At 36.6% G+C, this 22,831-nt stretch overlaps 1 protein-coding gene across 2 annotated transcripts; it reads right to left on the bottom strand.

The window, feature by feature from the left end:
- Positions 1-12,034: 12,034 nt before the first annotated feature.
- Positions 12,035-15,942, bottom strand: phox2bb (paired like homeobox 2Bb). 2 transcript variants are annotated; one of them, XM_058798278.1, is made up of 4 exons: positions 15,637-15,942; positions 14,761-15,027; positions 13,891-14,078; positions 12,035-13,512 (listed from the first exon to the last, which is right to left on the bottom strand). In XM_058798278.1, the coding sequence occupies exons 2-4, from the start codon at positions 14,999-15,001 to the stop codon at positions 13,087-13,089; spliced, it is 855 nt and encodes a 284-aa protein (XP_058654261.1). In that variant the 5' UTR covers positions 15,002-15,027; positions 15,637-15,942; the 3' UTR covers positions 12,035-13,086. The 2 variants fall into 2 exon arrangements, with proteins under 2 accessions (XP_058654261.1, XP_058654260.1); XM_058798277.1 differs by lacking the exon at positions 15,637-15,942 and having other exon boundaries at positions 14,761-15,325.
- Between the last annotated feature and the right edge of the window lie 6,889 nt (positions 15,943-22,831).

The raw sequence follows: 22,831 nt of genomic DNA, 5'->3' as shown, positions 1-22,831 counted from the left end.
ATAGCGAACCAAAAAGTAAATAAATAAATAAAAAAACAAACACCATCACAAGAAGAACACTTCACAGTAGTGCGAATGTCAGTTCCCCACCCCAGTGCAGCGACCTACTGCTTGAATCACTCCAGCCCCTCATCACCTGAAGCCAGACTTGGGAAGCCATTCCAGGTGTATAAAAATGGGTCTTGCAAACTATTAAATGAGGTGGTGCCGTGGAGGTGCTTCCAGCGGGCCACAGATCAGGGCAGATGTCCTTTTTGGGTGCAGTTCTTGATTTGCCCCAAGTGCGGGCCTGGCTTTCACTGGAATGCTCTTTAAAAATTCAGCCTCTCACGGCAAGGCTGCTGGGTCTAATGGCTGCTATACATGCGGCCCCTTCAACATTACCTGAAAGCACCCAGGCCGCATCTGGGATGCCTCAATCTCAGAGTGACCTTGCCCCTTGGAAAGCTTCCCATCTCTACCTGTTAGGGATAGAGCTGGGACTATTCTCCAGATGTAAAGTAGTCATGACAGATGCTTCCAACTTGGGTTAGGGTTCCCCATAGGAAAAAAAAGTATTGCTCAGTGGTTGCTTTTCCAAAGCTCAGGAGACTTAGATGAGATTCTCATATATCTCTCTTTTTTTAGTATCAACAGCATTTCAGATGTTTCTCCTAAAAATCCTTAGGAGAAATAAAAGTAGACACATCTGAGACATGAGAAATTTCTGAAAGAAAGGAATCCAAAATGACAATGGGAGAGAAACGTGTGAGAAACATGGGAGATCTCTTTATTGTCTTGATGTAATCTCTTGCGAGACTCCATAAAAATGTTTTACTGCTCAGAGGTTGCTTTTTATTTTTGATTGCAACGAGGTTTTTCAAATTTAATTGTCAGGATAGTATGAGTAGAAACAGGAAACGATTGTACAGGTGAGAATTGAACAAGAGCAGGAAAGTACCTTTAGGTGGGATTTGAACCCATGTGTGGTTGTGTCTTCACGTCAATGCTGTCCACAAGGCTATGGCTCTGACAGATGTTATGCTACGCTCTAAGGATACTAAGGGGTGATTGTCTTATATGTCTCTATGAGATATCAACTTTATCTTAAGATGTCTTCAGTTTTATTTTAGGAGAAATGTTAAACATTTACTAATATTCTAAATACTAATGGTTTCAGCTCTCTGCCTTGTAAACGACTCCTAATTAATATCATTAACATATAAAATATCACCAATCATCATAATTTAGAACAGCGACCTGCAAGAACAGCTTACATTTGAAAAATTCTGCATTACTCCGACAATAAAAAGTGCGTACGTCTGCTCGCACCCTGATGTGACGCTAAGCACTTTTCCACGTCAAATACCGTTTTTATAAATATGAGCGTTGGCGTGGATTTAAGCGTACGCACACTCTAAGATCAAATCTGTGCGTACGCACACTTTATAAATGAGGCCCCAGAGTCTTTAGACTAGGAGAAAAAATCTGAGCACAGTGTGTGATGTTGTTGAGATCTCTTTTAAAGCTTTAAAGGAGACCATTGTGAAAGTGTTAGAGTTTTTGTCTCAGGAGAAAAGTTTGAGAAGCAGGAGACTCAAGCAAAAATCTCCATTCGATCTTAAAGTAACTTCCTTTCTGTCTAGGAGAAATATTTGAGATGTTAAAGAGATCTCACTTTTGATTTTTCTTTCCTATGGATCCTTGTGTGATGGCAGACCGGTGTCTGGCTCCTGGTCGAATCTAGAGCAGTGCTGGCATATCAACTGCCTAGAAGAGGTGCTAGTGAGACCAGCAGGGGGTGCTCACCCTGTGGTCTGTGTGGGTCCTAGCGCCCCAGTATAGTGATGGGGACACTGTACTGTAAAAAGCACCGTCCTTCGGATGAGACGTTAAACCGAGGTCCTGACTCTCTGTGGTCATTAAAAATCCCAGAATGTCTTTCTAAAAGAGTAGAGGTGTGACCTCGGCATCCTGGCCAAATTCGCCCATTGGCCTCTGACCATCATGGCCTCCTAACCATCCCCATATCTGCTGATTGGCTTCATCACTCTGTCTCCTCTCCACCAGTAAGCTGGTGTGTGGTGGGCATTCTGGCGCACTATGGCTGTCGTCGCATCATCCAGGTAGATGCTGCACACTGGTGGTGGATGAGGAGATACCCCCTGACAATGTAAAGCGCTTTGAGTGCTTTAGAAAGCGCTTAGAAAAGCGCTATATAAATGTAAGGAATTATTAGGGTCCAAGCCAGAATGGCGAAGGGCCCTATTGATTCCTTCAGGATTATTTATTTTATTTTTTATTTTTTTTCGACTATCCGGGGGTTTTGGGGGGCCTTAACGTGCTCAAAAACTCTTGAAAATTTGCACAAACGTTGGAATCTGCGGTCATTAGGACGCCGCAGAGGCTGGGACCTGGGGCGTGGCACGGGGGCTCTACGTCGCCCCCTGGAACACGGTCTGAAAACTTGAACATTCTTTTGTTGATTTTGAAGTTGATTTTGAGGCAGATAACATGCTTAGAATTCCATGAAACTCAATACACATATGTGTATTAATGATAGTTAGACACCGGCAAAAGCTCATAAATGGGCGTGGAAGAGGCACTCTATAGCGCCACCTTTTGTCAAAAGTGGGGCGGTTGGTTTTAGCTACATACACCAAACTCGGTACATAAATTGTACTTATTTAGCCGGACAACTTTCTAATTTACAGTCATTAGCTGCGACCGACAGGAAGTCGGCTATTTTTATTTGAATGTTTGTTTTTGAAGAAAACAGACTGTAAATAAATTCATACTCCTCCAAGCAGAAGCAAGTAGTTCACACCAAACGTTGTCAACATGATGCCAATATACTGAAGATTTTAAATTGCGGACGGATTTAGGATATCTCGAACGGTGTGGCAATGGTGATTTTTTTAAAGTAACAGTAAAAAAAATATTTCATGATCTGCCTCAGCTGCCTGTATGTCTATCAGATTCAAAAATAATGCATAGAATCAGCTGAAATGTTCTGTACTATCAGTATTCTTTTACATATATATATATATATATGTATACACAGACACACACACACACACACACACACACACACATATATATATATATATATATATATATATATATATATATATATATATACACACATAAATATAAATATATAAATATATTTTGAAGTGTTTGGAAACTGCACTTTAAACATATAAGAAAATTACTGCTATCTTTTTACTCTCACTTTAATGAATCACCATTTCAACACCGTTCAAGCTATCCATATATATATATATATATATATATATATATATATATATACACACACATAAATATAAATATATAAATATATATATATATATATATATATGTGTGTGTGTGTGTGTGTGTGTCTGTGTATACATATATATATATATATATATGTAAAAGAATACTGATAGTACAGAACATTTCAGCTGATTCTATGCATTATTTTTGAATCTGATAGACATACAGGCAGCTGAGGCAGATCATGAAATATTTTTATATTCAAAGCTAAGCATATATATATATGGATAGCTTGAACGGTGTTGAAATGGTGATTCATTAAAGTGAGAGTAAAAAAAGATAGCAGTAATTTTCTTATATGTTTAAAGTGCAGTTTCCAAACACTTCAAAACTTTTTACATAAATATAACAAGTCATTCTGAGGAAACATGCTTAGTTTAAAAAATGTATCATGCTCAGGGGCCACAAAACAATTAAAACTATTACTGAAATTGGTTTAAAGGTGAAGAGTGTAATACCAAGGATGACCACCAGATGGAGGCATGACCTTATTTTTCATGAGCTGCCTGTCTGTGTATCAGAATGAAAAATAATGCATCAAGAATCAGCTGAAAGGTTCTGTAGTGCCAGTATTCTTTTACACACACACACACACATACACACACACACACATATATATATATATATATATATTTTTTTTTTTTTTTTTTTTTCACACATATATGTATATATATTTTTTTTTATTTACTTATTTTTTTAAAAATTTTAATAGTTATAGAATATAAAAAGTATTGGTAACAATTTGCATTAAGGTCTCTGGTTAACATAAGTTATTACATTAATTAACATGAACTAAAAAGGAACAATATATTTTAAAATAATTTATTATTCTTATTTAATGTTAGTTAATACCAAGAGTGTAATACCAAAGATGACCACCAGATGGAGGCATAGCATTAAATTTCAAGAGCTGCCTGTATGTCTATCGGAATGAAAAGTAATGCATAGAATCAGCTGAAATGTTCTGTACTGTCAGTATTCTTTTACATATATATATATTTTTATTTTATTTTTTATTTTATTTAATAGTTATAGAATATAACAGAATATAATAGAATAGAATATAAAAAGTATTGGTAACAATTTACATTAAGGTCTCTTTGGTTAACATAAGTTAGTACATTAATACATTTATGAACTAAAAAGAACAATATATTTTAAAATCATTTATTAATCTTATTTAATGTTAGTTAATACTGACATTAATTCTGTTAATTCACAGAACATAAACTAATGTTAAGATACAACTTTAAATTTTAATAATGTATTAATACATTTTTAACTGAACATTAATAATTGTTATATAATTATTGTTCATGCTAACTAGTATAATTAAATAATATAGTTTTTAACATGAGTTCATTCAAAACTTACAAACTAAGTATGAACAACATATGTTTTACTATATTTCTTTGTGTTAGTAAAAAAAATCTTTGTTAGCTTATGGTACAGTAACTGATGTACATTAACCATAAATTTTAATTAATAATGTAGTAGTCAATTTTGAACATATCATACACCAAGATTCATAAATGGCACCCTAGACCACAAAACCGGTCTTAAGTCGCTGGGGTATATTTGTAGCAATAGCCAAAACTACATTGTATGGGTCAAAATTATAGATTTTTCTTTTATGCCAAAAATCATTAGGATATTAAGTAAAGATCATGTTCCATGAATATATTTTGTAAATTTCTTACAGTAAATGTATCAGAACTTAATGTTTGATTAGTAATATGCATAGCTAAGAACTTAATTTGGACAACTTTAAAGGCGATTCTTTTCGATATTTAGATTTTTTTGCACCCTCAGATTCCAGATTTTCAAATAGTTGTATCTCAGCCTAATATTGTCCTATTCTAACAAACCATACATCAATGGAAAGCTTATTCAGCTCTCAGATGATGTATCAATTTTTGTCGTCCAGGGTCACAAATGCTATAAAACTATTGTTCATGTTAACTTCGTGTTAACTTATATAATGTTAAAAACTGAAAACTTGTTGAAAAGTGTTATAAAAGATTTACATATTGTTCTTTATGTGTGTGTGTGTGTGTGTGTGTGAGAGAGAGAGGGATGATAGAGACAGACTAACATTAATAAAAGCTATATAATTATTGTTCATATGAATTAATATAGTTAATATTAATAACTGAAACCTTATTGAAAGTGTTACCAAAATTGTATATATTGTTGTGTGTATGGGTTTTTGTATGTGTGTGTGTGTGTGTCTCTCACAGACTTCATAGTTTGGATTAACCCTTTCATTGCTGTATCCCTCAAAACCAGACTGCCAGAGGGTTACTGTAATGCATGTGCCCGCTGGGCACAGTTTTCCTGATGCCACCGGGGTGGCGTTTGCACTGACGGCTTGGGCCCGCCATCGCTGCTTGCAGCTATATTTATTATTATTATTATTATTAGAGAAGATTGCAGTTTTTTCTGGCACTCAAAACCAAGGGGCACAGAAACTGTAGCGGCACCCCTGATGAAGCCCAAAGTAAACTTCAGCTGACTATGCATGGTCCTTGCACTAGCCTTGTGATGCAATTTCCGTTGTAAGGATGGTCTGTGTATATCAGCGCAGGAACGGAACACGGAAAGTGACGTATACCCAGGGACTTATGCTGCATTCATGCCATGTTGTAATTACTGTAATTTTGAAATGACAACACGTGACGTTGTACTTGGAGCTGTTCTCACCCTTGTACTTGGACATGGAACTACTGCACTATCAATGCCTAAACATAGCACCTAATGAATCTGATGTGGTCAGGTGGTACAAGTCATAGCTCTCAGAAAACTCCCAGTTCACAAGTTGTAATTAAGAGTTCTGTGAGGACGTGAACGCTTTTTAAAGGTTGGTATATCATAATTACATTGATTACAGTAATTATGTTGTGAAAGCATCTTTAAACGTACACCTACTTGCCGGCAACCCACCAAAATAAAAGCTTGCTGATTTTAGATTTGAAAATGATCATTTATATAAAAATAAAGAAAATAAAAAACCTAAATATTTACAATATAATAGTATTATCACACTGATTTGTTTATCATTTTATTTAAAAACTAAATAAATAAAGTGAAATAATAATATTATTTATTTATTTATTTAATTATTATGTTTTTATATATTTAATGGTTTACACTACATGCAGGGTGAGCAACCAAATCTCCAAGTGCTCATGATCATGAGCACTTGGAAAAACTCATGTGCATCAATGATTATTACTATTTTGTATATTGTTTTCATACTGTATACTGTACCCTATTGGTACCATGCTTGATATCAAAATAATCCTTGTTTAGTCTCCTATTCATTTGGTGTATATCACCTCCTCAGCATTGTATGCCTGTTATATTAATCAAAGTATAAAGGGACACCAAACTGCCAGCCCATTCTGATCATGCAAATGAGCTAGTTTTCAAACAAAGAAACATCTTCCCACCTGAAATTACACATTTTTCTTTGGTCAAGCCAAACTCAAGAAGCGTGGCATTGCCAGAAGTTAAAAGGCCACTACTCAGTGACCCTCCCTCTCTTGGGTCTGTCTTCTGATAACTGCTCGTGGGGATAAGAGAGGCTTAGTATAAGGTGTGGACTCCTTTGTTACAAAGGTGCTAATGGTTCTGTTCAGGCTGTTAACTGACTCCTTTTCATAGTTTCATTTCCCTGTTTCCATTTCTGTTTAATGCATTAGTACTGCAAGAAAATTATTTTCTGTGGCCATGACAATAACATTTCTTAGACTTGATATAAAATTACACCGAATGTTTGCTGGCCAAGCAGTAGTTGATTGTAATACTGATTCTGCAGCTGATCTAAACCTTTATAATTAATTATAACCAGTTAAAATTAATTATTCATATTTACACTTTAAGCTAATTTGCTTCAGAACAAATGCATGAGTTGGTCTTGAATATCCTAAACAACATTTGGCATACAACACTTGAGCAAATCTTGTTTTGAGGGGGGGGGGGGCTAACATGAAATAAATATTGGCTAACATGAAAATTATGAGAGATAAAAGGTGGCATTAAAATTGATTTATCAACGTTAGATTGTTAATTTCTTTTCACACTGTATTTGGTAATGTTTTTGACCACTGCTTAAATGTATGTTACCAGTGACTACAACTTTAGTTATTGCAAGACTTATAATTTGATGACTTGGTAAGGAGCATGTGAAACATGTGAATTCATTTAAATTCATTTGATGACATAAGGTTGATGATCGTGTAACAGAAACGATCAGAGAGTGCTCAAATATATAAGAAGAACCAATCATATGGAGCAGGTTAATGAAACACTAACACTTACGTACGATATTTTTAATGAGATCTTTAGTGTTCATAAGAATTGAGACAACGTCTGAATCAGCAGGGTGCTAACTAGTAGACATGCTACTAGCCGTAATCAATTTGTGTCACCTGTAGACGCCTCAGGTTAATTTATGTCAGGTGTGGAAAGGAATTTCTACCACACTTCTTAAAATTCTCAAATTTTATAGTTTAATGTTGTGACAGTTTTTTTCCTGTGGTATAATGGTATCGAATATTAATATTTTTCATATCAAAATGAGATATATACAGTACACCTGGATTAGGAGACCACCAGAAATCAGGAGGCCATAGCTCAGACTCTGCAATTAATTTAATAACATTTACAGCATGAATAACAGTTCATATCCAGACTGGAGCATGTATGTTTGAAGTAAGTTTTTATGGAAATATTTCATCTACTCTAGTGATCTAGACATGCTCCGGCACCATGTATGCACATATTTCATCATGTCTTTTTTATGTTGTGCAAATAATGGCATTGATGCAGCTGTACATCAGGTCATGAATACAATGACGATTATTAAGATACGCAGAAGAAAATGATGCAACCAAACATCTAGCCATCGAGGTCTACTATTGTTCAGAGTTTAGCTGAAAAGTGGCCCAAGAGAGCCAGAGTTGAGAACCCCTGGTTTATGTGAATGTTGAAAAAAAAAAAAAAATCATGAACAATAAAGTTAATGACTGATGTAATTAATAATGTTATTCTGTTTGATTAGATAAAACGAATTTATTCTCTTCCTTTTACCTACTCTCTTATTCTCCTACCAGATGTGATAACAGTCAGTACCAAGAGAGGGCGCTCAAACTCAACTCATATGCTGTATTGGCCTCACCCTTTTTAGAAGTAATAGATATTGTTCTTTTGTTTTTGGCTACAGTGTGTGTCTGCTGCATAGAGAAAATTGAGTTATACTTATTTCTCCTCTTCTCTGTCTCTCTTTTACTGTCTATCGATTTGTAAGAATGAAATCTGAAATTAATTGCCACCACAAGAAGAGGATAATCCAGAATAACCTGAACTGTCAAATCATCAACAGTGCTGCATGCTCTCACACAGTGCTACACACAAACGCACAATCCCTATTTCTCTCCGACACGACTCGTTATTATATATAGTTCATGACATCTGAATCTCAATTCAGCAGCAACAATATGAGCTGCTAAAAGAAAACATCTTCACCCCCACTCCCCCTCCCCATTTTAAAATTGTTGTACACCTGAAATTGCAGATGGTCACTAATACATGACAATGTTTTTAAAATAAAAATGCAAAATACCTCAATTTAAATATGTCACATTAGTATACACCATTAATATACACTATAGTGTGTGGACAATAATACTGAAAATAGGCTACACAAAATAGCCTACATGTGAAATTGGCCATTAAATTGCGAAAAGACTGAAATTTATCTGGACCTATTCAGAAGGAACATTTCATGTGCAACTGCTTAGAAACATTCGTTTTCACCTCTCTTCTTTCTCAGTGTGGCCCACCATGAAATAAGAAATTACGCTAACGATGGTTAGACTGGCTGCTGATTGCATGCATTGCGAGACGAGGAGCTTAGGCATTATCTTAATCGTTTAATGGAAGTTAAATAACATTTGTCAAAATACATAACATTTGTCTAACTTTTAGAAATTGCGGGGTCGACTTCCAGGTTTTCATTCCAGGTTTATTTTTGTTGTTGTAAATTCTGTGTGCTTACTTAGAACTATTTTCATCAGTGTTGTAACAATCAAGTTACTACTGTGAACAATTGGACCATCTTTTTGGGATATCGAATTATTTTAATATTAGTGTTTCTATTGATTTCTGTGAGGTTCTCTCAAAACTTAATAGATATTGTAACAGATATTGTTCATTAAACAGAATCGACTTCCGATTCTGAATTTTTCGAAATTGAAAAATGTATTATTTTTACCATATTTCCTACAGAAACGCAGAAAATGGCTAGATGGAGCCGTTCTCTCACCTACATCTGCAGCTCGAGTACAAACATTTGGGGATGGGGGCTTGAAGTTGATACAGAAATTCAGCAGATTTACTTGCGCACTACTAGTATTTTATGTAGGCTAATTTGAAAATACCAAAATGCCAAACTTATATGTATACAGATTACGTTTAATTTTTTATTACTTTAAAATACAAAATCGAATTCGTGTTTCACATACATGTCAATATCTGAAATTCATCCCATCTACCTGAAAGCGTAAAGTGTGTGTTTATTTTATGTTGATAAATTTATAAAACAGTTTAGATCTGTATGTCTTTGTAAATCGCTGTCAAACAAGCCCTTTTAAAAGGCAAACTTCTAAAATCCTTCTTTCTGCAGAAAAAAACGGAAAGAAGAAATGTAATTGAAATCGATTTCTGGTCTACTTTTACTAAAAGAATAGTAAGCCTAAATAGATTGTGAAAGCGATTTTACGAATAAATCAGAATTACGGAATGTTGTGAAGTGCTTTGTAAGGAGTCAGCGTCATGCAGTCAACTGCTCCATGTTAGACCAACACATTTTGTACCTACAGTGTGATTTTAATATAGGTTCTTTATAATTAATTTCATTATATTTATTGTTCAATTATGTTTAATTTGCTAGATATAATTAAATACATTCAAATTAATTATTAGATTAAATCGTTCGTACCTGTATTTAGCACAAAGAAAGAAATGACAACTACGTTGTGCCGTACAGTATATACAACTGTAAGAGGAGCGGAGATATTGAATGACTTGCCATGTATGAAAAACGGCCATATACTGACGTCAAGACGTCTTCCTACTAACATTTTCTTCCTTTTCTACAACCTCCTTCACTTTCTCTCTTCACCGCAGCATAGTTGTCACCGTTATCACTTTGGGAGAGTAAAGCGTAGACCACCGCTTGATTAGCGAATGTCTTGAGGAGAACCTTCATCATTGTGCCCTCCTCTAGACTTCTAACTACAAATGAATTGGTGAAAATAAAACGGTAACGTGGATTATAATTGATTGCTGGTTTGCACACAAAATGTGTATTTAATTATGTGGACAATTCAACGAATTGGGGGTCGTTTCCTGGCTGTTAAAATAAAGAGTATTTACGCAAAAATTACAGGTTTTTTAAGGTTTTCAGCTCTTCATGAACAGACGGCGAATGTAGCACTTAAAACGCCTACTCACTCGTTCTGAGAAATGTATGTAGAAACGAATGTTCCTATAACCTCACATGTAGAGAGACTCTTTCAGAGCTAGATACATCGTTATCGGGAGACGCGGCCCTGATTTTTTTTTTAAACAATATAATTTCCCCCTTAAATTAAATAAGTATGTGCAAAAATGATTGCTTCCGTGCTCGTTTCTTTGTAGCTACTCCTTAACTTCTTTCTCCTGTGGCACGAAGCTGATCTGCAGTCTGTAGCATGCAATAAAAAGCAAAGCCCACATTGTATTAGGCAGTAGCAAATGCTCAGATCAAACCAGACGATTTAGAAATATGTGTCTGTCATTGAAAAAAATGATTCATTGAATTTACTCTATTTTTTTAAGGTAAGTGGTTGCAATCAATTTATTTTAGCTACATTTAAATAAAAAAAAATATGTTGAAAGTTAGTCAACTAAATTAGTTTAATTAAATGTATCTAAAATAAATGGTTTGCGACGACTTACCTTAAACAATTTTTTTCAGTGTACTCTATATGTAAAAATGGATTGCTCATAGCTAGTTTGCCACAGAGCTGATGTAGGTCGTTGTAATGTCGTTGTGTTGTTCTGCACTTTATCTGGAAAACTAGCAGTATACATTTCTGCCATTGTGAGACTTCAGTTATTCGCGTTCGAGATGGTTTTTGCTGCATCGGCGCATCTATAGAAAACAAATTAATAGATAATATTGATAATATACTTTTTAAATGCTGAGTATTACACATGTAGGCCTATATGGGTCTGCATACAATCCAGTCGTCCGTTAATCAACAAAGCCACTAAAGCAGTTTTATAATACACAATGTGCATAGTAAGATATCTCTACGACTTTTGAAGATTAAAATAAGAATCAAACAGTTGGGGGTATGAAAAGCTATACATTTTGGAGTAAACTGCTAATGAAATTTAGTCTGTATATCTGTGTTCATAACAACAATAACAATAGTGTCTATATATTTCAGTGTCGTGACAGCATCATTTCCCGGAATCTGTATATCAGCAGCCCGGCGCCTTGTGCGGCTGTCCAAGGTGCTGAACAGGATATACACCCTCTCGGTCGTCCGAAGCTAGTAATGCAACTAAAGATCTTTTGAATGAAGATTTTGAATGAATATTGTGTTTTAGCAATGTTTCTGTTAAATTAAGTGAATACTTTAAAAAGGAAACGGGACAATACTATTTTAGCATCATAATTGTTTTTATCATCAACAGCCATGTCAATGGTACACCTGAAAAACTATGTGCACATGTAGAAATATTTCCTTCTTAAATATAAGCATCCATTACCTACATATAAATAATTCTCAAATCCTGGACAAAAACATGTTACATTATGCTCACAAAATAGGTGAAATCATTATAAAATTGGACGGAGAAGACAACATGCAAATAATATAGAAAATAAATACAATGTTTTGCATCCATTCCCTTTTTCCTCCAAAGAATGCTCCAGTTGTAATTTGTAAAACATTATAAAGACTCAGTGAACTACAAGGGGGATGTGGTCTATGTTTATCTAGGACGTCAATACGTTTTAACACTATACAATTTGAGCCACAAAAACACAGCTGTAGAAAGACACACAAAACGTTTACGTATTCCTGTCAACAATGAAGTATGTACTTGTGCCATTTTGAAGAACAATTTGCTTTAGATTAATAGTAAATATGTAGATGAATGTTTGCAGAGCCCCTGGCTCTAAGGCTTGGTAAATTTATAGGTAAAAATATATAACAGAGTGCCACATTTGGCAGTATTCTGTAATACAGACATGTAACTTGCGCTATTGGTACGTTTAGAGTCAATGTAAACAAATAATTATGGCGCCAAGATATAATGACATGTATAATGACACTGAATAATGACATTGTATCTTCATGAGTCCTTGGTGGGTTTTCTTTGCAGCAGGAGCGCGCATCGCAGTCTATTGGTTAGTTTACTTGAATTCGTCAGAAATTATGTCGACGACCACAGCCAAAACAAAACAGTCCGGATAAGGTCACAATGTTAACATAATGTGTATGGTATTATTATCCAGCTTCTGGTGTAAACCAATGGCGTCGAAAGTAGTCGAATGAGGACCAGAGGTGGTCTCTTTTTTCTACGCCAGAGGGTAGAGATACAGGGCTCTCTCCTTCTTTTGATATTCTCCTTTTTCAAGTTATCAGTTGTCAGTGACTAAAGTAAACGCTTACTTGTTTGTTTGTTGAATCTCGCGGTCGTCGTTTCTTTTCTGCATCAAGCACTAACTCAGAACATGCTGGTCTTTACTAAAGTGGCTTTGGCTCCGTTCTGTCTTTGTAACGAGGACAGAACACTAGCGAACGGTCCGCCCAGAGAGTCCGGAATGGAGGTGATGGTGCCCGGGGCAGAGGCCCAACCTTGACTCGGTGCAGTGCCTCCCATACCAGCCACTGACGTCTTCACCTGTTCAACCGGGCCGTTCCCTGTGGCGCTGACCTGTCCGCCGGTGGGACTTGGTCCACCACAGTTGGAGGAAGGGTTTGGGTTAGGTCCGGGCCCACCAGTGCTGTCAGGATCGGTAGCCTTTGCCTCTTTGCTGTCCTCCTCACGCGAGTCAGATTTCTTCCCAGACCCGTTCTTTGCTGCAGCAGCTGCGGCGGCGGCTGCACGTTCTTGTTTGCGAAATTTGGCGCGCCTGTTCTGGAACCACACCTGTAGAAAATGCGCATCACATATTTTAAAACATATTTTACACTGCATTTTTCGTGTTTCATTGTACCTGCATTAGTACTGAGTAATACAAACGATGTCATTATTTTGTATGAATGATCATTATATTAATAAAGAAAAGTTAATATTATTATATGCACATAACTGTATTAACATTTTGAAATGTATAGCATGGGAACCATGAAATGCTACATGGCTCTTAAACCACAAAAAAAATAATAAAATAAATTAAGCATAAACATAAACATAAAAATAAACCACTAAAACGTAATTGCTCGTCATGTAATATTATATAGCACGTCTTTACTTTTTGTCATGTTTTCTGAAGTAAATTTAAGAAGTCAGTGGAGGATATCCCACCTGCACTCTAGCCTCGGTGAGATCGATCTTTAGCGCGAGCTCCTCTCGTGTGTAAATGTCTGGGTAATGAGTCTCAGCGAACACGCGCTCCAGCTCTTTGAGCTGCGCGCTGGTAAAAGTTGTCCGAATGCGTCTCTGCTTCCGCTTCTCATTCAAACCTCCGTGGTCGGTAAACAGCTTGTAGGGGACTGTTCAAATACATAAGTCAGATGTTAGCCATTTGTGAAAGTATAATTGTAAGAAAATGTACCTAAATGTCACCTTAAATCTTTTGAAGTAAAACATGCAACTTGTTGATTCACATAATGAAAATGAAATAATTCAAATAATGTTTCTAAACTAAGCGTATCCAGTGGTTACTTGCATCATAAATTGTTTAAGATAAGATAAAATCGTGATAAAAGATAAGGTTATGAAAATCTGGAGTAATCCTGTTATCTGTGAAATGCTGTTAATTAAATGTTATTGGAGACTGGATTGGAAACTTGTCATAAATGCTTCTATCTGTTCTATTGTTGCTACTGCAACTTCAATTCAGTGTCAATAATGAGCTTAAGTCCCTGGTTATTTCATTATTTTCGAAGGTTTATGTCTCATCGCAAAGTAAATAAATTATGCCTATCATTTTGGCAGCTTAAGATAATTTTGTTGGCGGTTAGGGTGTGACTGGGATAGTGTAACCCCGTAACTGAATTACCTCTTGCCTGCAATCGCTTCTAACGTGATAAATTCTTTCATTTGTGTAAGCAAATTTCGTTTGGTAAATACTAAACACATTTCCATTTTCGAAAGCAATCAAGGCTTCCTATATACCGGGGCCATGATTCTTGTGCCTCTCAGCTGGCGAACTAAAGGTGACTCTGGGCTTACCTGCGGCGTACGGACTGCTCTGGTGGTCCCGCAGGGTGCCCAGACTACAGGAGCCCGGTGTAAGCGACGGGCACCCGGAGGTGGCCCCAAACGTCGTCCTGATGGGATTGTACTGAAAGCCACTGGCTTGGCTGCAGGAGCTGAAGTCCGCATAGGCTGACGCCAGGCTCGAAGTGTCCATCCCGGCCATACAGGACTCGTAGGCAGAGGAATTGAGGTAAGAATACTCCATTTTATACATTGAAAAGGCTCAGTGGAGAAGGAAAGCTGCACTCCCAAGGAAAAATACACACAAACGTCAAATTCAAATTGGATTAAATTGGTGAGGAGCACATGAAAAAAGCAAGCCAAAACGCGGACGAAGTTGGGGAGCTTGTGGCGGCTGAATTTTTACTGGTTTGAAGGAGGCTCGTGCCGTGGGTAGATGTGCACTGCTCGGCGCCTGCTCAAAAACTGCCCTCCTTTATAGGAGCTGAGCCTTGTTTTATGAAAAGCCTCCCAAGGAGCCGCCTAGCCCCAGGTCTCTAGAGCATATAGTCCTCATAATAAACTTGGCTCTTTCCGCTTGGACAATAGCACGGCGTTTGGGTCTTATTGCTAGCGCTTTTTTACATGACAATAACTCATCAGTCTATTGGGCTGGCACTGGGGGATCGGGCTGTCCAACCTCCCTATCATTGATCCCCTGCATCTCTAATTAGAATTTAATACCCCACCATTACGCGCCAGCCCCCTCCACCACGTATAGCCCTCTCGCTCAAACCGCCATCTTGCCCTTTAATTCAATCACACCACTTGGAAATAATGAAAGTTGGGTGACGATTCTCCCTGATCCAATTTTCCCCAAGCTTTTAAGCCTTTAAACCGGTGGTATACCTTGGGCTGAATTTTCGATAGTATTTCCCCGTCTCCTTTACTTGTTCTTCTCTCCGTTTCTCTTTTCTTTTGCACGGCACTTCTTTGGCACTCGCTGGTTTTCAGGAGCTGAAGAGACCATTGTGGTTATCATAAATGTTACATGCTTATTTTAACAGGATACATAACCTATGTCATTCTGAAGAATGTAGCCGGAAATGATTGTGGAGTGCAAATGACGCGTTGGTAATAGCTTAATAATAATTATAATCATCATCATCATTATTCGAGCAATGGACAACTGAAAGGTTTTGGTAAAACTTATGTTTACCGCATGCACAAATAATTCATTTAAGTTAAACTGATCAAGTTAATTTATTTGTGTATTTTATTATTATTATTATTATTATCGTTATTATCTTCGTTTGGATAATGAGGGTAGCAAATTCGCAAAAAAAATCTTAATCATCAGACCTCTTATCTTCTAAAATTGCCTCAGAACATAATTTTGTAATGATAACAAGGTTTTTGCGTTGCACCCATGACTTGGGGTTAGCACAGTATATTTAAGTCATGCGTAATGTAGACTTCTTAAATGTTGAAATTGTCATTATTCTAACTATATTGTATAAAAACAGTAAGAATTATTTCTTAGCTGTGGCTATCCATAGCTAAGTTGTATAACAGGCTTTGTATACAGCTATTTATTTCAAATACACGAAAGATTGAAAGAAAAGCGCTTAGTAAAATGTATCAGCCAAAGATGATTTCTCACGTCTTTCTTACCGTAAAAAAAAAAAATCAAGGCCACATCCTTTGTTATTGATCGTATATAATGCAAAAGCAAAGACAAATATCAAACCTATAAATGTTCAAAACGTTATACTTCCTATATGTGCTGAATAAACAAACAAACAAACGAACAAATAAATAAATAAATGGGAACAAGAAAAACCGTTGCACCTGTGGTTATACAAACAAAAGTACGCTCTAGGTGCAGTATACAACAGACGGATAAAAGCGATGATTGAAATTTCGTTGAAAAGCATCAAGCGTTTCGAGTTAGATTTTTCACCATTTCTGCGCCGTTTAAATTATCTTTTTTTCTCCTTCAGCCAGCTTCGTCTTTTTTTGTGAGAAAGATAAACGGCTATTAAAAAGTTCAGTCTTTCATGATACAACCCGGCCCCTATTATGTTAATTTTTTCTTTCTACACGCGAGTTGTGACTAAAAGATGTAGCAAATGGTTAATTTGATTACTGAAACCAAAGACCAACTGGTCCACCGTCCTCCCTCCACGCGCCTAGAAAGGAAAAAGAAGGCATCGCGAGGAATTAATCTAATAACATACAAAGGGCCGAGAAAAGTCCTTTCTGATATTTTGCCGAGGCAAATACAATTATAGCTTTTACCATCCGTTTCCCCTATTCAAACAGCTCTTTATTCTCATGATCTGTGGTCCACCAGCTACCGAAACGCCCATCTTTTATATTTTCAACATCTCCTTTCATACTATCAACTGGTTCTGCGATCTGTTGGGCGGACTAAAATGTCAACGTTAACCCTTTGATATTACTGTTTGAATAAGCGACCTGTCCACCTCCAAGCTTAACGAAAACAAGCACAGAGGTTTGCGGGCGCGCGCACAAACAGACGCGCAAGTAATTCTAAAGGAGGTGTTTGGATCCACTTGGCTATAATCTGTGATAAATCAGTTAAATCAGTTTGCACCGGCATAATATCGTTAACAGGTCAATAGCACGAAGCATTCTAAATTAAGCCCTATTCTAACAACAAACCGTAAAACTGTACGTTATCAGTGATTAACAGTGTGATAATGGTTCAATAACCGTAATTTAGAAGGTTATTTGTGATTTAATGACTTATAAATAGCAGCGTCCATATGGCTTCACTTAAATAAATCAAATAACTACGGGGCTCACAAGATCCTAAATCTTTGGTTGCAAAGTGGTTGACAATAGGGGTGTAAGTTCAGAAGGCTCTGCAGAGACTTCTTCAATTTCTGCACGCCTGCTCTGTGTTGCTCTGTGCTGGTGGAATGCGGGTCGGCAGGAGGGCAAAAGGAAAAACAAAATCCCTTTGTATGTGGAAGGATAAGACGAATCAGTCACAAAAAAAAAAAGAAAAAGAAAAAAGAGGAGTGAATAAGAGGGGAGGCCAGAGGGGTGTGACTGCTGTCAGATCGAACATAACGTCTCACTTTAATGTTGAGGAAACCCTAAGATTATCAGAGGGGAAATTAATATGGTTCTGTTTGTGGAATCAAAGGTTTTGCTGCGTGCAGTGCTTTTTTTTCTTTTCTTTTTTTTTTTTTTAATTAAGCTGAGCGTTTAATTTGATTTTTTTTTTTTTTTTTTGTTAAAATAAATGTATTAATTTTGGATTTATTTTCTAATATATTCATTATTAATTAAGCTTATGTTTTCTGGTTATTGCTCTGACTGATATTTTGCATAAGTAGTGTAAGTTCGCCGACAGGCAATAATACAAGACTTAAAGGCATTCCCAAATAAATAATGTACTGACATACCTGTAAATTTTTGTTATCATTATTATTTACACTAGAATAGAAAAAAAAGATGCCTCTGTTATGCCAACCTATAAGCGCGCGGTAGGATGCATTTGCTGAATAGTTATGTAGCATGTTTATTGTTCACGTGCACCCATTAATAAAACAAAGTTTAAATCAAGCTTTTCATAAATGACAGGTCAATAGTAAGTAACTTTTTTATTTTAATGCTCTAGAATGCTATATTGATATAGATATAAATATAAATGCAATACAATACATTAAAAATATATCTTCCTAAATTTTTCCTAATTCTACGGATGGTGACGCTGACTTTTTCAAACAATAACTTATATTTACAGTTGCAGATACGATCATTTGCCTTTTTTTGAGAATATAGGCCGAAAACCCAAAGTTATAGCCGATGTGAACGGTGGTCCATAGGCTGTGTATCCGGGATGCCAGATCCCTTATCCTTTTCTTATGGCCACTCAGCTCACGGCCTTCCCAAGTGACCACGATGATGTCTGGCCTTCAGAGGAGCGGATTAGCATAAAAATCTTATTCTGCGGGGACAGTATTAGCAAACATATTACCCTCTAACGCGGCTCTGGCCCCGCCGAGATCCTGTGCTCGGAATCAATTACGAAATTACTTCAACCTCTAAGTCGACATTAACGGGAGAAGAAATGCCATCGACCGGACCCAAATAAGATTTCGAAAAGATGTGATTATTTAATCTCTTGCCAGTGTTTAAGAATTTGATTCATAAAATTGTCTAAAATGAGATGGAATTAAATTCTTATCGGAGTCCCCTGTCATCGTTTCATCCCGTGCTGTGTAACGCTGGTTTAACAGTGACCCTCATTAGATTCCACCAAATCTAGCACTGTCCGGCGGAAAGGAAGGCCTACGTCGACTCTCAAAATGCTCTCCTATTAAAGATGTGGTCTTGGGCATAGCACAATACCATGTATGTGTTATTGATGTCATTTTCGTCATGAATTTAGCATTTGGCGTTCCACGTTAATTACTCTGAAAGTTGAATGCTAAATGATAACCACTTTTAACAGACTTTGTTACTGTTTTAATGAAGATGCATATATCTAAAATAAAGCTGATTTATTTTAGTGCTTCTGTTCAGCTTAAGTGACTCTTTTAAGTTGTCTATCAACGTTTACGAAGCAAAGCTGTTTATTTTAACATGGCTTAAGTAGGCCGGCAGGGTCATTCGTACAAACGAGGCCAAACGACTGAGTGGGGGGCATATTTTATTTAACACACTGGCATTGTTGTCCACGTTAAGCAATTGACAATTATTAGCCCTGATCTCATAAATCAGCCGGCAGGCCGTTATAATGGTTGAATAGAATGGCCGATGAAGCTCGGGTCACTGTCATTAACCAGAGCCCGTCTCCATGAGGCTACACAAGCAGGCTGGTCGGCCCCCCGAAGGCATTTGGGTCTCTGTAGGACCTGCTGGCTTAATATCGCCCGTGTGCTGAGATAAATGCTTAATCACACATGCATTAGTGGAAGACAGCGGGCCATTGTATGGAGCGAAGGTTTACTGGAATTAAGCGATTAATGACCAGCTACGTTAAATGGGACACAGCAGCACATCAAGAATGATTGAGTGTTTTGTAATATTTTTATTTTTTTTATTCCTTGTGGTCTCTAAGGGTCTTCCCTCTGGCCTTCAAGTTGAATCTCAGTTACTGTAGGCCAAACCTATCACCTATTATCAAATGCTAAATTATCCCTTATCTCTCCCATGCCTTTCTGTATGTTGTCGTAGATCTCTATAGGCAATACATGGTGTGTCTAAAAATGTAAATAGCAAGAAAGAAAAAATCACAATTTCTTGTACTTTTCTGTTATTTTCTTGGTATCTTAAAATTCTTATATATCTAGAATTTGTATAGTATTTGTAGAGTATTTGTATAAGTATCTGCCTGGACAGGCCAGTCACACTGGGTCCATATCCCCTCAGTACAGTCACTGATGAACATTGTGTCTCTCATTGGGAAAACAATGACCGGCATTCTTCTGTCTTTATATGTGACAATAAATCATGTGATCCGTGTCATATTTTTTGAGTTTTTGCATTTGTCTTGCAATGAACGAAATGTTTTTGATGGATGGAAACGGATATTAGGGGTCACAGAACCAGCGATCATGAACATTTAAACCCACGGTCTGGTAGGTCTGGAGAGCTTTCTTCCTCTTTTTCCCCCTCTCTCGTTCCTCCTTTATAAAAATCGTTATTGCATTACGCCACAATCTCCATACATTAACTGATGCAAGAATCCACAAGTGAATGTTTGAGAATAAGTGAACGATATCCACTCACTTGTTGATTTTTTTTGTTTGTTTGTTTTTTTGTTTTTGTTTTTTTGTTTCTAATTTTGCCCTGCTTTTAAAACCCCCTGCATTATTTCGTAAGTTTGATATAGCAACAGTCCAGCCACCTTGTGTCTCATCAGCATCACTTTAAAATGTGATGAACCCGAGCTGATGGTGATAATAAATCGCACGGTCAGCGTCTTCCTTTTTAGACCAGGAAAGAGTATAAATTAGAATGAATTGTGTGAGGTGAGGAAATGCTTAGGGAGTCGACGGTGTTAAATCAACCCAAACTTATTTAATGTGGTTTAATGGAATGGCTCTGCCGGGAGAGTTGATAAATTACTATTGTATTCCCCCCACCTGCTATTGCACCTTGTGATTTTGTTCTACTCTTTAATAGCTTTTAAGACATATCATGTATACGTCGTAAAAAAATAAAAATAAATAATAAAAAAAAAAATATGAGGAGATAAAGCTATTAGTAAATGTCCTAAAGAATTATGCTGTGCAACTATTTGACTGTTTATATGACACGGTTGTGTATGAGGTAGGTTGACACATCTTTTACATGTTGACATATCCTTAAGAAACTTCAACTTCATTTGAAAGTGCCCTGGGAGGATTATTTACAAAACTTTATCTTTAGTTTGCTACAGCTCATTCAGTAATAGTTAATTTTAATAATAACTGAAATGGGGGCAAAATATTTTCATTCACAACTCTATTGATTTTAAAGCTTTATTAAAATAGTTTATTACTATTTATAACTGAATTATTGATTTGTCTTTGATTAGGAAATAACGTGGATGTGATTAATGTGATTAATTCTTGTAATCATAAAAGTCTTAGCACTTTTGGAAAGATATCATAATGTTATTGGAACATATTGATGCATAGGACTAACATGTTGTAACATGATTATTCCTCCTTCCATAAGACCACTGACTCACTAGTTAACAAATTCATAGAGTGTATTTAAATGTAGTATGATTTTCAAGACTAAAGAACAGTTTTCAGATGTTGAGTTCAGGCCAAACTCATATCATGGAAACAGAAGTTTGAGGCCTGAGGTAAGATATTGAGCTGCAGAGTCAGAACAACGCCCGAGAGTGGCAATAACGCTAATGTGATAAAAGAAAGTGGTTTTCTGAATATAGGTAGGTTGGAAGCAATAGCCAGAAATATCTATTTTCAGACCTTGGCTAAAATGAAAGAGTTATGGAAAGTGAAACCTGTGCCAGACTCGTTCCTCTTAGTTTCTTTGGTGAGACAGAAACTTTATTCTGACTGTGGATTTCATGTTTTGAATGTATTTATGCCTATAGGTTTTGATTAAAGCCTGTTTGCCACAAAAGGCAGATGTTTGTTAATAGATTATAATGTCAATAGATTATAATATTATGAATTATGAAAAGCAGAAATGGCAAAAAAAAAAAAAAAAAGTAGATTGCAGTCCTACACAAATGTATTTTTGCATTTGACACATCTGTCATTAATCAAGTAATGGCTTTGTTCCTAGTTTAAAAAAAAATGCACTCATTAATAAAACAAATGACTTCAGCTCTCATTTTATTACCCATCATTTTATATTAAAGTTTTTTTTTTTGGTATTGGGTGGAAAAGAATAGAAGAGAGTTTTTCTTAGCCACGTGCAGGGCAGATTGATGTCATTGTCTCGGCACACTGACCTTTGCTGTAGTACCCACGGCAGACATCACAAACTCTCACATCAATTTAGTCCAATTGGATGTGGCATGTCTTGGCTAACTCGATTTGTGCAGAAATGCACCTGTCTCTGCCTTCTCTCCCTATAGATTTGCTCTGGGGGAGGAGGGGTTGCTTCTCTCTCCCTTTCTCTCTGCAGATGCAGCCTCATTGCAGCAGGCCTGGTGTGCCTTCCAAGGTCTGGGCAGAATGTCTCCAAGCACCAGAAGGAGAGGCCATTAGCCGCACACTAATCATATTACTGCACGTTAAAGGGGGAAGTGAAGGCAAGCAGGGGAGGAGGGAGAGGAAGGGAGAAAAGTTTAAGGTGTTATTAAGGTTGTTCATCTCTCATACAGCTTGTGCAATTTTGTGTTGTCTGGGAGTGTGTCCTTGTGTGTGCGTGACTGTTTGTCTTGTATGTTTGTAATGTGGTTTAGTATATAGCTTATGGTAATTTGTGATTGTGTGCATCTGCCTCAGTTTTTTACAAACTGTAACTGCACATTGAGTATATTGTATATGTATGTGGGTACAATTGTATAAACCAGTTGTGTTGTTAACTGTGTGTGAATATTGCATTTGTTAATGTGTGTTTGCTAGAACACGTGCTAGTTTTTGTGTGCGTGTAA

The sequence above is a fragment of the Onychostoma macrolepis genome, chromosome 14, assembly GCF_012432095.1.
Source record: "Onychostoma macrolepis isolate SWU-2019 chromosome 14, ASM1243209v1, whole genome shotgun sequence".
Taxonomy (NCBI): Eukaryota; Metazoa; Chordata; class Actinopteri; order Cypriniformes; family Cyprinidae; genus Onychostoma; species Onychostoma macrolepis.
Note: the sequence above shows the minus strand (reverse complement) of the source record. Positions and strands in the feature narration are given on the sequence as shown.